Source organism: Loxodonta africana, chromosome 2 (genome assembly GCF_030014295.1).
Source record: "Loxodonta africana isolate mLoxAfr1 chromosome 2, mLoxAfr1.hap2, whole genome shotgun sequence".
Classification (NCBI taxonomy): domain Eukaryota; kingdom Metazoa; phylum Chordata; class Mammalia; order Proboscidea; family Elephantidae; genus Loxodonta; species Loxodonta africana.
In genome coordinates this window covers 211182850-211200613 of record NC_087343.1, presented here as the reverse complement: position 1 = coordinate 211200613, position 17764 = coordinate 211182850, and the positions used below count along the sequence as shown (strand labels likewise).

Sequence of the window (17764 nt, the reverse complement as noted above, 5' to 3'; positions counted from 1 at the left end):
CTAACCAAAAGGTCGGCAGTTTAAATCTACCAGCCGCTCCTTGGAAACCATATGGGACAGTTCTACTCTGTCCTATAGGGTCACTGTGAGTCAGAATCAACCTGGTGGTGATGGGTTGATTTTTTAGGTTAGCATATGTACCTATTTCTTTCCTCACATCTCCTCTCTTTCTTTCTCTTGCTCGTATTCTCTCAACACTTGTTTTTTGGTTTTTTTTTAATTCTTTCCTCAAAAACTGTGTGCTGAACCAACTACCTTCCAGGCTCAGTGCTAACGTCTCCTTGAATCCTCAAAACAGCCATAAAAGGAGGAATCATTAATCATCTCATTTCCTGGATGGGGAAACTGAAGCTCAGGGGGACAAGGTGGATTGTCCAGAGCCACAGCCAGTAACTGAAGAAGCTAGGCCTTTCTCCTTCACAGACTGGATTCTGGGGGGGCTTCCTAAAGTCCCCAGTTCTTAAATCCCCCATCCCTGCCCGGCCTACCTTGAGCGTGTCCCCCTTGTTGAAGGCCAGCTCATCGCTCTCTGTGGCCTGGAAGCTGTACAGGGCCACAGACTCCATCCCGCTGTCCCTGTCCCTCCTGTGCTCTCGTGTGCTCTGGCTTCTGGGCTTGCAGAGCAGGCCAGCGGCTTCCTGCTTCCTCCGCAGTGCAGGGGAGTACTGACTTCCTCCGTTCTGAGAGCGTGTTTGTCCTTTTGAAGCTGAGGCTGCAGCTGCCCCCGACAGGAGAGAAACAGGAAGCCTAGACATGTCCCAGAACAGGGCGGGCTCCAGAAGCCAGGTGCAGCCTCTGGGGAGCCTCCCTGCAGCCCTGGGAGTGGGGCCACTTTGTACCCGTGTTACAGATGATAAAACTGAGGTGGGGGCGGAGAACAGCTGCAAAGCCACTATGCTGGCTCAGATGCCCCAGACACCTCCACCAATTAGCTAATTCGTCCTCCACATTTCCTAGACCCCAGTGCCTCGTGGACTTCCCCAGTGCCTGCCACATCAATCCCAAACTCTTTGCCTGGCATTCAAAGCCCTTCCAAGCCACTACTCACACCCACCACCACACACTCCCCTCCATCTTCGTCCCCTCCTCTCCTGCTGCAGTGGGAGTCTGGGGACAACACCACACACGTTTGTCCCCAGCCCTCTGCAGGTGCTTGGCCCTCTGTCTGCTGCTCTTGTCCCCTTCTTCCACCAGACTCCTGTTCACCCACCAAAGCCCAGCTCAAGCATCTACAGTGGGACGTATATTCTAAGATCAAGAAGGACTAAATAAATCTTGAACTTTCCTTAGTAGGTTTGTTTTAGGTAGTGCGTAGGTGTAGCCGTTCTGAAAGTACTTTCCGAGTACTGCAGAATGGTGCGTCCACGGATAAACACAGTGATGTTGTTGGGCGCCAGGGTTCTTCTCGCCAGGAAAGAAGGGAGACAAACACAGATGGGGAAGGTGAGGAGACCCTGAGGTGTTGGACTGGGATTGGGTGGATCAATAGGAAATCAGATATTCTTTCTGTAAAGAGGAGTTTTCCCTTCTTCACTGATTTATTAATTCCTGCATGTCAATATGGACTCATGGTTTCATATTTTAGTCAGTAAGTGATAATTCATTACTATCTTTACAGAAGGAGCCCTGGTGGTGCAATGGCTAAACGCACGGCTGCTAACTGAAAGGCTGGCAGTTTGAACCCACCAGCAGCTCCTTGGAAGAAAGATGTGGCAGTCAGCTTCCATAAAGATTCCAAAACCAAAACGAAATCCATTACCACCGAGTCGATTCCAACTCCTTGCAACCCTATAGGACAGAGTAGAACTATCCCATAAGGTTTCCAAGGCTGTAATCTTTAAATTCTCACAGCTGCACCAATAAGTAACATTATGATAAACAGAGAAAATATTGAAGTTTCATTTTACTTGGGTTCACAATCAACACCCACGGAAGCAGCAGTCAAGAAATCAAACAACATAATGCACTGGGCAAATCTGCTGCAAATGACCTCTTTAAAGTGTTAAAAAGCAAAGATATAACTTTGAGGACTAAGGTACACCTGACCCAAGCCATGGTATTTCCAATCACCTCATATGCATGTGACAGCAGGACAATGAATAAGGAGACCAAAGAAGGATTGATATCTTTGAATTAGGGAGTTGGCAAAGAATATTGAATATACCATGGACCGCCAGAAGAACAAACAAATTTGTCTTGGGAGAAGAACAACCAGAATGCTCCTTAGAAACAATGATGGTGAGACTCTGGACATGTTATCAAGAGGGACCAGTCCCTGGAGAAGGACATCATACTTGGTAAAGTAAGAGGCTCAGGGAAAAAGAAGACCCACCATGAGATAGATTGACACGGTGGCTGCCAACAACAGGCTTAAGCACAACAATAGTGAGGGTGGTGCAGGACCGAGCAGTGTTTTGTTCTGTTGTACATGGGGTCGCTATGAGTTGGAACCAACTTGATGGCACCTAACAACATCAACAATCTTTGCGGAAACAGACTGCCACTTCTTTCTCCCATGGAATGGGGTGGGTTCGAACTGGTGACCTTTCAGAGAGCAGCCAAGTGCTTAACCACTGTACAACCTGGCTCCTTCCATAAAGATTCCAAACTAAAAACCAAACCTGTTGCTGTCTAGTTGATTCCGACTCATAGCGACCCTATAGGACAGAGTAGAACTGCCCCATGGGGTTTCCAAGCAGCAGCTGGTGGATTCAAGCTGCCAATCTGTTGGCTAGCTGCTGAGCTCTTAACTGCTGTGCCACCACGGCTCCTCCATAAAGATTTTAGCCTTGGAGATCCTATGAGGCAGTTCTACTCTGTCCTATTGGGTTGCTCTGAGCCAAAATCAACTCAACGGCAATGGTATTATTATTTATTTAGAGGCTCAGATTGTCCCAGAATTAGCCACTGGGGGCCCCTTCAACCTGGCTCCTGTGTCCTTCTGACCTGTCCCCATCAATCTCTGGATGCATCCTTACTTTCTGACACAAAAAGGTGTTCTGGGCTCATCTTGAACTTTCCTTGCCCCAGCCCTGGAGTCAGCCGTCTCTCCAAGCAAAGAGTTCTGGTTCTTTTTAGTGGAGGACAGCATTTAGAAACCAAGATTGCCACAGGTGGCAAGTGTGCTTGGTGCTACTGAAGGGTAATTGCTTCTAGACCCTCTCAGCAGTCAGAGCTAAGAAAATAATTACTATGTGTATATATATATATAATTCATGGATTTTCAGAAATACATTTCCTAGTGAACAGAGTATCTCCATATTTCTATATTTATTTCTATATCTGTCAATATAGATATAAATACGTTGTTGTTGCTAGCTGCTGTCATGTTGGCTACTTCATGCACAATGGAAGGAAACACTGCCTGGTCCTGCAGCGTCGCCATGATTGTCTGTAGATACTACCATTGTGATCCATAGGGTTTTCACTGGCTAGTTTTCAGAAGTAGGTCGCCAGGCCTTTCTTCTTAGTCTGTCTTAGTCTGGAAGCTCTGCCGAAACCTGTTCAGCATCATAGCAACACACATCTCCACTGACAGACATCAGGTGCATTGGCCAGGAATTGAACCCAGGTCTCCCACATGGAAAGCAAGAATTCTTCCACCGAACCACTGCTGCCCCCACTGATACAGAGATAGATTCAAAACCATAAACTGAGTCAAACAAATCACTGAAGGTAGGTGAAGGGTATATGGATGTTGTTGTGCCATTCTTACAACTTTTCTGTAAGTTTGAAATTTTTCCATATAAAAAGTTGAGAGGTTGTATGTAAATCTCAAAATAAAAATTTAATAAAAACAAAAAACAAAAAAATGTTGAAAGGATAGAAAGGCAAGATAAAGAAAGCCTCTCACCTGTTCAGAGTGGCCCTCTAAGCCAGCCCGGCAAGGTGGGTTTGCCCCAGCCCTCTGCTCCTTGACTCAGAACGGTGCCCCTCCCTGTCTTCCGCTGCCCCCCCTGCCCCAGCAGGGGTGACAGGATATTCTAAAGCACCTTTTTCCTGTTCAGTTTCAGCTCGGTTTCAAGGCCTCAAAATAGTGCAGTGGGGGGTTGGGATTCCCCCTGTCCCAAACCTGAGGGGCCTCAGTCTAGGTTTGGGGAAGGCCCCCCTTGGGGAGCGAAGCATGGGAGCTGAGGACCAGGAGGCTGGTTTATTTTATGTATTTAAAAAGCACTTATTCTGTGTCAGTCCTAGACAAATTTAACTCAGTTAATTCTCATAACAAACCAACATCACATTTCATGAGTAAGGAGAGCTGAGTAACTTCCTCATGGGCCTACAGCTTATGAGTGGCAGGGCTGGGGTTCAAAGCCACAGTCATTCCCATGGCCCCCGTGCCACCTGGCCTCAGACTGGAGTTTGGCTCCTGCTTGAGATCCCTCAGGCTGGGAGCCTGGGCCTGGAACACAGCTGAGTCAAGACAGCCATGTGGGAAGCGAGCCACAAATCTTCCTGGTGTGCCCAACGGGACGAAAGGGTCCCCATAAACAGGACTTGGCTGAGAGAAACCCTTGAGGGGTGCAGGCCCTCCAACTGAGGGTGGATGCCAGTGCCTAGAATGAGGGCATTAGGAGCTGGCAGCAGGAATAGCACTGAGGGGCTGCAGTCAGGTCCTCACGGGAGGCCCCTCAAGAGCTGCCCACAGGAAGAAAAAGCAGCAGCCACACCAGCCCTGGCAGAACAGCCATGTAAGTACCCTTAGACCCTAGCCATGTGGTCAGCTGAATGTTGTTGTTGTTGTTAGGTGCCGATGAGTGATTTCCAACTCATAGTGACCCCTACGTACAGCAGAACGAAACAGCCTGGTCCTGCGTCATCCTCACAATCGTTTTTATGTTTGAGCCCATTGTTGCAGGCACTGTGTCAATCCATCTCCTTGAAGGACTTCCTCTTTTTCACTGACCTTCTACTTTACCACGCACGATGTCCTTCTCCAGGGACTGGTCCCTCCTGATAACATGTTCAAAGTATGCTGAACAATGGTCATCAAAGACACATAGGTCCCAATTCCTGGAACAGAGCATGTGACCTTATAAGACAAAAAGGACTTTGCAAGTATGGTGTGATTAAGTTAAAGATCTTGAGATGGAGAGAGTATCCTGAATTATCCAGGTGGGCCCTAAATGCAATCACAGAGTCCTCACAAGAGAAGGGCTGAGGGAGCTGTGACACAGGAGAAGGCGGTGTGAGCATGGAGCAAGAAACTACACTGCTGGCTTTGACAGTGGAGGGAAGAGCCACAATTTCTACATGGTGGAACAGGCAAGCAATCAACTCCCCTGGACACTCCAGACCCTGCCAACACCTTGCCTCTAGCACAATGACACTGACTTTGGACTTCTGGCCTCCAGAGCGGTAAGAGATAATTTTATGTTGTTTTAAGCCACTAACTTTGTGGTGATTTGTTCCAGCAGCCACAGTAAATGAACACACTCCCTCTCCCTGGGGGCTGACCCTTAAGTGGTCAGAAGTGGCAGCTCAAGACTGGGGGTTTAGGAAAATGAGGATGGAGAGAAGCTGATCAAGACCCTCGCATTCCAGGCCCCAGGCTGGGGCAGGGGAAGTGGAGAGGAGGAGAGAAACAGAATTTCAGCAAAGTTTGGAGCTCTGCCATTACTAGGGTAGGCTGGACTCTTGGACACTCTGAAGTGGCTGGAAGGATGCGGGAGTCTTATCATCAAAGATTAAAATGCCCGAGAGAGCTACCTGCGTTTCCATCTGGGGCGGGGAAAGAAGAATTTGTTTAGCAGCGTGGAGAGAAAGAATAAATTGTTGTCTGTGCTTCATTCCTTCAAAAAAAAATACTTCTTCAGTCCTGATTCTGTGCCAGGCTCTGTGTGAGACTTTGTGTGTAAAACAGTGAAAGAAAAAAAAAGAACAGATAAAACCTTCTTCAGACCAACTTCCGATCAGACAGTGGAGGAACTCAGGTACACTCCCAGCAAAACTGTGGGCACTGTAAATTGGAGCTTCTAGAAGTGGCCCTAAGGGCAAACAGCAAATGAAGAAACATCTATTCAAGAATATCTACGAATTCGGTAAGAAAGGCGAGAGTCCGGTATTTGAACCTAGACAGCTCCCTTTTCTCCTCCCAGATCAGGGAGGTGGGGGCTTCACTGCAGACAGCCCAGAAAGTGAGGCTCCCTCTTCCCCTCTGCTCCCGTCTTATGGCTTTCTTCCCAGGAGGAGCAGGAATTCAGCACTCCTCATCACATAGGAGACCGGGTTCCATTCCTGGCCAGTGCACCTCATGCGAAGTCACCAGTCGTCTATCAGTGGAGGCCTGTGTGTTGCTATGATGCTGAACAGGCTTCAGTGGAGCTTCCAGACTAAGACAGACTAGAAACAAAGGCCTGGTGATCAACTTCCAAAAATCAGCCAATGAAAACCCTGTGGATCATGATGGTCCTAACATGGAGATGGCACAAGACCACGCAGTGTTTTGTTCTGTTGTGCGTGGGGTTGCCAACTCAAGGATGTCCAACAATACCAACCTGCCCTGACCTGCCTGTTGCTGAGCTAAGTCTCAGGTTGAGAGGGTGGGGCTTGCTTCTGCCACCCAGCCCCTATTTGTAGAATGGAGGCGCTACCTTGAGAGCAGGGTACTGAGAATACTGGGCCGTGACCACTCCACCCCCGTTCATGAGACAGTGGTTCTGCACCAGGAGAGGCAAGCTGAGTGGGCCTCAGGCCTCTGTCCCTCAACACCAAGTGCTCAGCTACTAGAGTGGGGGTGTCACTCAGAGAGAAGCTTGCCTTGCCCCCACCCCCAGCTCAGAGACTATGCCTGGGGAGAGAAACAGGCCATAAGACAGATAGCTCCTAATTTCTTTGCGAAGGAACTGACTTCATTTGCAGCAGACTTGGAGAAACTTAAGCCTAAAAGTACACTCAAGAAAGTGGCGTTATGGTGAAAGGAAAATGGGAGGAGATTCAAAGTGCAGGATAAGAAAACTGGAAGATTCACAAATATGTGGAAATTAAACAGCATACTCAAACAACAATGGGTCAGAGAATATATCAAAAGGGAAATCACAAAATATCTTGAGGTGAATGAAAATAAGAACATGACATACCAAAATTTATGGGATGCAGTGAAAGCAGAAATAAGAGGGAAATTTATAGCTGTAAATGCCTACATTAAAAACTGAAATTTCAAATCAATAGCCTAATTTCACTGCTTAAAAACAATTTTTTTTTAAGGAACTAGAAAAAAAAATAAATGCAAAGCTAGGAGAAGGAAGGAAATAACAAAGATCAGAGCGTAGATTAAACAAAACAGAGAATACAAAAACAACAGAGAAAATCAATGAAACAAAAAGTAGGTTCTTTGAAAAGATAAAAATTGATAAACTTCTAGCTAGACTGACTAAAAAATAAAGACAGAAAACTCAAATTACTAAAATCAGAACGAAAGTAGACTTGTCACTACCAATTTTACAGAAACAAAAAAGGTTATGAGACTACTATGGATAATTTTGCACCAACGAACTGGACGACTTAGATGAAAAGGACTGTCAAAATTAAATTTTATCTGAACCCTTTGTTTAAAAGAACCCCCCCCCACACACTCTTGTGTTTTCCTGGAATGATTTAATGCAAACAACTGGCCAAACAAACTTACTGATCCGGTCTGTTTTAATTAACTTTTCTCCCCTTAAAATTGGTTCTCCTTTATCTCCCAGACCTTCCTCTCCTTCAGTTTCACAACGTCCAGTGCATAACCTTTATCTCCCAGGATCCAGATGGCCTTATCATAGCAAAAAAAAAAACACTTTTCCAAACAAACTGGCCCAATTGCAACTTCAGCAAGTAATGAATGCTTCCTAGGGTTCAAACTCCTTAACTGCCTTCAAAAACCTACAGCCCATCTTTTCAATGGAGTCAAACCCAGATTTGTGTCTGAGTTTGCGTCTTTACTGTTATAGAATTTTTTTCCTATTCCTTCCCTCCCCCCGGCCCCCCGTCATTGACTTAAGGAGCCATGGTGGTACAGTGGTTAAAGCACTTCGCTGCAAACTGAAAGGTCAGCAGTTGGAACCCACCAGTCGCTCTGTTGTGGCAGTCTGCTTCCCTAAAGATTTACAGCCTTGGAAACCCTATGGGGCAGTTCTACTCTATCCTATAGGGTCACTTGGTGGAGCCCTGGTTGCACAGTGGTTAAAAGCTTGGCAGCTAACCAAAACGTTGGAAGTTTGAATCCACCAGCCACTCCTTGGAAACCCTATAGGTCAGTTCTACCCTGTATTTTAGGGTTGCTATGAGTCAAAATTGACTCGACGGAAGTGGGTTTAGTTTGGGTGGGGATTACTGGCTTTTTTTTTTTTTTTTTTACCACCACTCACCTGTCAGTTTGTGATACTGTGGTGGCTTGTGTGTTGCTGTGATGTTGGAAGCTATGCTACCAATATTTCAAATACCAGCAGGGTCACCCATGGCAGACAGGTTGCAGTGAAGCTTCCAGACTAAGGCAAACTAGGAAGAAAGACCTGGCTGTCTATTTCTGAAAATGCTGGCCAGTGAAAACCTCATGAATATCAGCAGAACATTGTCTGATATAGTGCCAGAAGATGAGCCCCTCAGGTTGGAAGTCACTCAAAAAACAACTGAGGAAAAGTTGCCTCCTCCAAGTAGAGTCGGCCTTAATGACATGGATGGAGTCAAGCTTTCGAGACCTTCATTTGCTGATGTGGCACTAATCAAAATGAGCAGAAACAGTGTCGAACATCCATTAATAATTGAAAGGCGAAATGCGTGAAGTAAGAATCTGGGAAAATTGGAAGTTCTTAAAAATGAAATGGGACACATAAAAACCAATATCCTAGGCATTAATGAGCTGGAATGGACTGGTATTGGCCATTTTGAATCAGACAATCACATGGTTTACTATGCCCGGAATGACAAACTGAAAAGGAATGGCATCACATTCACAGTCAAAAAGAACATTTCAAGATCTATCCTGCAGTACAGTGCTGTCGGTGATAGGATAATATCCAATCACCTACAAGGATACAATTATTATTCAAACTTGCTCACCAACAACTAAGGCCAAAGATGAAGAAATTGAAGATTTTTTCCCAACTTCTGCAGTCCGAAATTGATCAGACATGCAATCAAGATGCATTTATAATTGCTGGTGATTGGAATGTGAAAGTTAAAAACAAAGAAGAAGGAACAGTAGTTGGAAAATATGGTATTGGGGATAGAAATGATGCCAGAGATTGTATGATAGAGTTCTGCAAGACCAACTACTTCTTCATTGCAAATGCTTTTTTCAACAACATAAACAGCGACACTACACATGGACCTCACTGAATGGAAAACACAAGAATCAAATCGACTACATCTGTGGAAAGAGATGATGGAACAGCTCAATATCATCAGTCAGGACAAGGCCAGGGGCTGACTACGGAACAGGCCATCAATTGCTCATATGCAACTTCAAGTTGAAGCTGAAGAGAATTAAAACAGTCCATGAGAGCCAAAGTACAACCTTGACTATATCCTACCTGAACTTAGAGACCACCTCAAGAATAGATTTGATGCATTGAACACTTATGACTCAAGACCAGACAAGTTGTGGGATGACATCAGAGGCATCATACATGAAGAAAGCAAAAGTCATTAAAAAGACAGAAAAGAAAGAAAAGACCAAAATGGCTGTCAGAAGAGACCTGAAACTTGCTCTTGAACATAGAGTAGCTAAGGCAAATCAAAGAAATAATGAAGCAAAAGAGCTGAACAGAAGATTTCAAAGGACAGCTCAAGAAGAGGAAGTAAAGTATTATAATAAAATGTGCAGAGATTTGGAGTTAGAAAACCAAAAGGAAAGAAAACATTTTGCATTTCCCAAGCTAAGAGAATTGAAGAAAAAATTCAAGCCTCAAGTTGCAATTCTGAAGGATTCTGTGGGCAAAATATTGAAAGACTTAGGAAGTATCAAAAGAAGATGGAAGGAATAGGAATACATGGCGAACTACCATAGGACCCAGCAATTCCACTGCTATATACCCCCCAAAATTGAAAACAAGGACTCAAACAAACACTTGCAAAAGAATGTTCATAGCAGCACTATATATGACAGCCCCAAAATGGAAACAACTCAAATGTCCATCAACTGATGAGTGGGTAAACAAAATGTACTATACCCATATAATGGAATCCTTTCAGAGAAAAAAAAAAAAGAATGAAGTGCCAATACATGCTACAATGTGGATGAGCCTCAGAGATATTATGTTAAGTGAAAGAAGACAGATATAGAATGTCATGAGTTATATGATTAATGTTTATGAAATATCCAGAGCAGGTAAACCCATAGAGACAGAAGGCAGATCAGTGATCGTCAGGGACTGGAAACAATGGAGAGTGGCTGTCAAATGACTATGAGTTTCCTTGCAGGATGATGAAAATATTTTGGAACTAAATAGAAGTGTTAGCTACACAACTTTGTAAATGTACTAAATTTCTACATGCTACTGAATTGTACACTTTAAGATGGTTAACATTATGTTCTAGCTTTCGCATGCATAAGAGGTGATTGAAAACACTATGGCTTGGATCAGGGCACCCTTAGTCCTCAAAGTGACATCTCTGCTTTTTAACACTTTAAAGAGGTCTTTGCAGCAGACTTGCCCAATGCAATACATCATTTGATTCCTTGACTGCTGTTTACGTGGACATTTGAATTATGGTGTTGGCGAAAATATTGACTATACCATGGACTGCCAGAAGAACAATCAAATCTGTCTTGGAAGAAGTACAACGAGAATGCTCCTTGGAGGCAGAATGCCAAGACTTCATCTCATGTACTTTGGACATGTTTTCAGGAGAGACCAGTCCCTGAAGAAGGACATCATGCTTGATAAAGTAAAGGGTCAGTGAAAAAGAGGAAGTCCCTCAACGAGATGGACTGACACGGTGGCTGCAACAATGGACTCAAGCATAACAATGATTGTGAGGATGACGCAGGATCAGGCAGTGTTTTGTTTTGTTGTACACAGGGACGCTATGAATCAGAACCAACTCAATGGCACCTAATAACAACAACTTTATGTTATGGGAATTTTACCTCAATTAAAAAACTATAGTATGTTAGAAGGTAATAGTGCTAAGGAGAAAAATAAAGCAGGAAAGGGAACAAGGAGTGTGGGGTCTGATACAACTGTAAATATTGGTTGTCAGGGAGGGCTCTCTGAGAACTCGATGTTTGAGCAAAGGTTTGGTGGAGGTGAGGGAGTGAGGATTGCAGACCTCTGGGAAGGAAGTGCTCCAGGCAAAGGAAACATCCAGGGCAAATGTCTTGAGGCAGGAGTGTGTGCGAGGAACAGGGGAACGTCAGCATGGCTGGAGTAGAGTGAGCGAGGGGGAGAGTGGGAGGAGATGAGGTCAGGGAGGTGGCAGGGGCAGCTGAGGGGGTCTATATACACTGACCTGGTTACCTCTGAGCCTCTGTCTGTGGGTTCCCCCTGCTGGTCTTTGAGCTCTAACTCATTGTCAGGTCTTGACATTACCCAGCTTAGGGCTGGGCATTTGAATACCCAGTGTTGCTGTAAAGAAAAGGCTCATTAATTACGGTGAATTAGAGCAGCCTGTATGGGCATATCAAAACAAAACAAGAAGCTAGGACACAGTAAACAAACATAAAATAAATAAATACAATAACGTATTGATGGCTTGGAAAAAACAGTCAATATCACATCACATAAAGATGTAGACCATGATGGCTTGAGCAAGCTCCCAAAACAAAGACTGAAGAAATCTTCCAGATGAAGAGAACTTCCTGGAATTACTGAAAGTAGAATACAGAAGATTAATACACAGAACTCCTCAAGAAATCAGGAAGGAGATCAGGCAAAACACAGAACAAGCCAAGCAGCACATAGACAAAGCAACAGAGGAACTTAAGAAGATCAGAGAAGAGCATAATGATAAATTTAACAGGCTGTGAGAACCCATAGAGAGACAGCAAACAGAAATCCAGAAGATTAACTAAAAAATTTCAGAATTAGACAACTCAATAGAAAGTCAGAGGAGCAGAATTGAGGAAATGGAAGTCAGAATTAGTGAGATTGAAGATAAAGCACTTGATACCAACATATTTGAGGAAAAGTCAGATAAAAGAATTTTAAAAAATGAAGAAACCCTAAGAATTGTGTGGGACTCTATTAAGAGGAACAACCTACGAGTGATAGGAGCACCAGAATGGGGCGGGGAGAGGGGAGACAGAAAATACAGAGAAAATTGTTGAAGATTTGTTGGCAGAAAACTTTGCTGATATCATGAAAAATGAGAAGATATCTATTCAAGATGCTCATCAAACTTCACACAAGGTGGATCCCAAAAGAAAGTCACCAAGGCATATTATAATCAAACTTGCCAAAGCCAAAGAGAGAATTTTAAGAGCAGCTAGGGATAAACAAAAAGTCATCTACAAAGGAGAGTCAACAAGGCTAAGCTTGGACTATTCAGCAGAAACCATGCAGGCAAGAAGGCAATGGGGTGACAAACATAAAACCTTGGAGGAAAAAAATTGCCAACCAAAAATTATATATCCAGCAAAAACTCTCTTTCAAATATGATGGCAAAATTAGGACACTTCCATGTATACAGAGTTTAGGGAATTTGCAAAAACCAAATCAAAATTACTAGAAATACTAAAGGGAGACCTCCAGTTAGAAAATCAATAACATCAGATAACAACCAAAGACTAGAAAACAGAACAGAGAACCAGATATTAACCCAGATAGGGAAGTTACAAAAATAAATCAAAGCTAAAACACTGAAAATAAGGAAACAGAGATGTCATTATGTAATACATGACAACATTAAAACAAAAAAGAGGGACTGAAATTGTAGTCATAGATATTTCATATGGAGAGGAATCAAGGTGATATAAAGAAATAAAATATTGGTTTAAACTTAGAAAAATAGGGGTAAATGCTAAGGTAACTACAAAGGAAACTAACAATCCTACACATCAAAATAAAAAACAAGAAAAACATAAAGACTCAGCAAATACAAAATCAACAACGATGAAAATACATAAGGAAAAATGACTCATCACAGAAAATTAAGTGGAACAAAGAAACTGTCAACAACACACACAAAAGAGCATCAAAATGACAGCACTAAACTCATACCTATCAATAATTATGCCTAATGGAAATGGACTAAATGCACCAATAAAGAGACAGAGAGAGGCAGAATGGACAAAAAAAACAAAAACAAAAACAAAAAAACAACCAGAATTCGTTGATATGCTGCCTATAAGAGACACACCTTAGACTTACAGACACAAACTAAAACTCAAAGGATAGAAAAAATATATCAAGCAAACAACAACAAAAAAGAGCTGGAGTGGCAATATTAAATTTCTGACAAAATAGACTTTAAAGTAAAATCCACTACAAAGGATAAAGAAGGACACTACATAGTGATTAAAGGGTCAATACCCCTGGAGGACATAACCATAATAAATATTTATGCACCCAACGACAGGGCTCCAAAACACATAAAACAAACTCAACAGCATTGAAAAGAGAGATAGACAGCTCCACAATAATAGTAGGAGACTTCAACATACCAGTTTTGGTGAAGACAGAAAATCCAGAAAGAAGTTCAAAAAGATATTGAAGATCTAAATGCCACAATCAACCAGCATGACCTCATAGCCATATATAGAACACTCTACCCAACAGCAGCCAAGTATACTTTCTTTTACAATGCACATGGAACATTCTCCAGAATAGATCACATATTAGGCCATAAAGCAAGCCTTAACAGAATCCAAAGCAACCATATATTACAAAGCATCTTTTCTGATCATAAAGCCATAAAAGTAGAAATAATAACAGAAAAAGCAAAGAAAAATAATCAAACATACAGAAACTGAACAACACCTTGCTCATAAACTACAGGATTATAGAAGAAATTAAGGGCAGAATAAAGAAACTCACAGAATCAAATGAGGATGAAAACACATCCTACTAGAACCTTTGGGACACAGCAACAGCAGTGCTCAGAGGTCAATTTATAGCAATAAATGCATACATCCAAAAAGAAGAAAGGGTCAAAATCAAAGCATTACCCCTACAACGTGAACAAATAGAAAGAGAGCAGCAAAAGAAGACTTCAGGCACCAGAAGTAAGCAAATAATAAAAATTAGAGCAGAATTAAACAAAAAACAACTCAAAGAGTTAACAAGACCAAAAGCTGATTCTTTGAAAAGATCAACAAAATCAATAAGCCACTGGCCAAACTGACAAAAGAAAAACAGGTGAAGAAGGAAATAACCCGAATAAGAAATGAGACTGGCAATATCACAACAGACCCAATCGAAATTAAAAGAATCATCGAATACTATGAAAAATTGTACTCTAACAAATTTGAAAACCTAAAGGAAATGGACAAATTTCTAGAAACACACTACCTACCTAAACTAACACAGAGATAGAACAGCTAAATAAACACATAACAAAAGAAGACATTGAAATGGTAACTTAAAAACTCCCTACAACAAAAAAGCTTTGGTCCTGACAGCTTCACCGGAGAATTCTACCAAACTTTCAGAGGAGAGTTAACACCACTAGTATTAAAGGTATTTCAGAGTACAAAAAAGGAAGGAATACTCCCTAACTTATTCTATGAAGCCAGCATAACCCTGATAGCAAAACCAGGCAAAGACACCACGAAAAAAGAAAATTACAGACCAATATCCCTCATGATACTGCAGAAGTCATTGGTCTTGCAAAATTCTATCATTCGATCTCCGGCATTGTTTCTATCACCAAGGCCATATTTTCCAACTACTGATCCAACTTTCTCATTCCAATCGCCAGTAACTATCAATGCATCTCGATTGCATGTTCAACCAATTTCAGACTGCAGCAGCTGATAAAAATCTTCTATTTCTTCATCTTTGGCCCTAGTGGTTGGTGCATAAATTTGAATAAGAGTCGTATTAACTGGTCTTCCTTGTAGGCGTATGGATATTATCCTATCACTGACAGCGTTGTACTTCAATATCATCAGTCAGAACAAGGCCAGGGGCCGACTGTGGAACAGACCATCAATTGCTCATAGGCGAGTTCAAGCTGAAACTGAAAAAAATCAGAACAAGTCCACAAGAGCCAAAATATGACCTTGAGTATATCCCACCTGAATTTAGAGACCATCTCAAGAATCAGTTTGACGTATTGAACGCTTATTGATTCTTGAGATGGTCTCTTTTTTTTTTTTTCTCAAGAATCAATTTGACGTATTGAACGCTAGTGACCGAAGACCAGACGAGTTGTGGATGACGTCAAGGACATCATCCATGAAGAAAGCAAGAGGTCACTAAAAAGACAGGAAAGAAAGAAAAGACCAAGACGGATGTTAGAGGAGACTCTGAAACTTGAGCATCGAGCAGCTAAAGCAAAAGGAAGAACTGATGAAGTAAAAGAACTGAACAGAAGATTTCAAAGAGCCTCTAGAGAAGACAAAGTAAAGTATTATAATGACGTGTGCAAAGAGCTGGAGATGGAAAACCAAAAGGGAAGAACACGCTCGGCATTTCTCAAGCTGAAAGAACTGAAGAAAAAATTCAAGCCTCGAGTTGCAATACTGAAGGATTCCATGGGGGAAAATATTAAACGACGCAGGAAACATCAAAAGAAGATGGAAGGGATACACAGAGTCATTATACCAAAAAGAATTAGTCGATATTCAACCATTTCAAGAGGTGGCATATGATCAGGAACCGATGGTACTGAAGATAGAAGTCCAAGCTGCTCTGAAGGCATTGGCGAAAAGCAAGGCTCTAGGAATTGATGGAATACCAACTGAGATGTTTCAACAAACAGATGCAGCACTGGAGGTGCTCACTCGTCTATGCCAAGAGATATGGAAGACAGCTTCCTGGCCAACTGACTGGAAGAGATCAATATTTATGCCTATTCCCAAGAAAGGTGATCAAATCTAATGTGGAAATTATAGAACAATATCATAAATATCACACGCAAGCAAAATTTTGCTGAAGATCATTCAAAAATGGCTGCAGCAGTATATCGACAGGGAACTGCCAGAAATTCAGGCTGGTTTCAGAAGAGGACGTGGAACCAAGGATATCACTGCTGATGTCAGATGGATCCTGGCTGAAAGCAGAGGATACCAGAAGGATGTTTACCTGTGTTTTATTGACTATGCAAAAGCATTCGACTGCGTGGATCATAATAAACTATGGATAACACTGTGAAGAATGGGAATTCCAGAACACTTAATTGTGCTCATGAGGAACCTTTACATAGATCAAGAGGCAGTTGTTTGGACAGAATGAGGGGATACTGATTGGTTTAAAGTCAGAAAAGGTGTGCGTCAGGGTTGTATTCTTTCACCATACCTATTCAATCTGTATGTTGAACAAATAATACAAGAAGCTGGACTATATGAAGAAGAATGGGGCATCAGGATTGGAGGAAGACTCGTTAACAACCTGCTTTATGCAGATGACACAACCTTGCTTGCTGAAAGTGAAGAGGACTTGAAGCACTTACTAATGAAGATCAAAGACCACAGCCTTCAGTATGGATGCACCTCAGCATAAAGAAAACAAAAATCCTCACAACTGGACCAATGAGCAACATCATGATAAACGGAGAAAAGACTGAAGTTGTCAAGGATTTCATTTTACTTGGATCCACAATCAACAGCCATGGAAGCAGCAGTCAAGAAATCAAAAGACGCGTTGCATTGGGCAAATCTGCTGCAAAGAACCTCTTCAAAGTGTTGAAGAGCAAAGATGTCACCCTGAAGACTAAGGTGCGCCTGACCCAAGCCATGGTATTTTCAATCACATCATATGCATGTGAAAGCTGGACAATGAATAAGGAAGACCGAAGAAGAATTGACACCTTTGAATTGTGGTGTTGGCGAAGAATATTGAATATACCATGGACTGCCAAAAGAATGAACAAATCTGTCTTGGAAGAAGTGTGGCTAGAGTGCTCCTTGGAGGCAAGGATGGCTAGACTGCATCTTACATACTTTGGACATGCTGTCAGGAGGGATCAGTCCCTGGAGCAGGACATCATGCTTGGCAGAGTACAGGGTCAGTGGAAAAGAGGAAGACCCTCAACGAGGTGGATTGACACAGTGGCAGCAGCAATGAGCTCAAGCATAACAACGATTTTAAGGATGGTGCAGGACCGGGCAGTGTTTAGCTCTGTTGTGTATAGGGTCGCTGTGAGTCAGAACTGACTCAACGGCACCTAACAACAACAACAACAACATCCCTCATGAACTTAGAGGCAAAAATCCTCAACAAAATTCTAGCCAATAGAATTCAACAACATATCAAAAAAATAATTCACCATGACCAAGTGGGATTCGTACCAGGTATGCAGGGATGGTTCAACATTAGAAAAACAATCAATGTAATCCATCACATAAATAAAGCAAAAGACAAGAACCACATGATCTTATCAATTGATGCAGAAAAGGCATTTGACAAAGTCTAACACCCATTCGTGATAAAAAAAACTCTCAGCAAAACAGGAATAGAAGGGAAATTTCTCAACATAATAAAGGCATTTATACAAAGCCAACAGCCAACAACATCCTAAATGCCCTCGAGAATGGGAAGTAGACAAGGACGCCTTTTATCATCACTCTTACCCAACATTGTGCTGGAGGTCCTAGCCAGAGCAATTAGGCTAGAAAAAGAAATAAAGGGCTTCCAAATCGGTAAGCAAGAAGTATAAGTATCTGTATTTGCAAATGATATGA

At 42.5% G+C, this 17764-nt stretch overlaps 1 protein-coding gene across 3 annotated transcripts in view; it reads right to left on the bottom strand.

The window, feature by feature from the left end:
- Positions 1-3923, bottom strand: part of GRAP (GRB2 related adaptor protein) — a 29224-nt gene extending 25301 nt beyond the window's left edge. The window contains exons 1-2 of one of the 3 annotated variants that reach the window (XM_023539751.2): positions 3854-3923; positions 489-1401 (exon numbers count right to left, since the gene is read on the bottom strand). In XM_023539751.2, the coding sequence (XP_023395519.1) occupies positions 489-755 (267 nt within the window). In that variant the 5' untranslated portion in view covers positions 756-1401; positions 3854-3923. The remainder of the gene's footprint in view (positions 1-488; positions 1402-3853) is intronic. The other 2 variants (XM_023539752.2, XM_064279368.1) reach the window with 2 other exon arrangements.
- Between the last annotated feature and the right edge of the window lie 13841 nt (positions 3924-17764).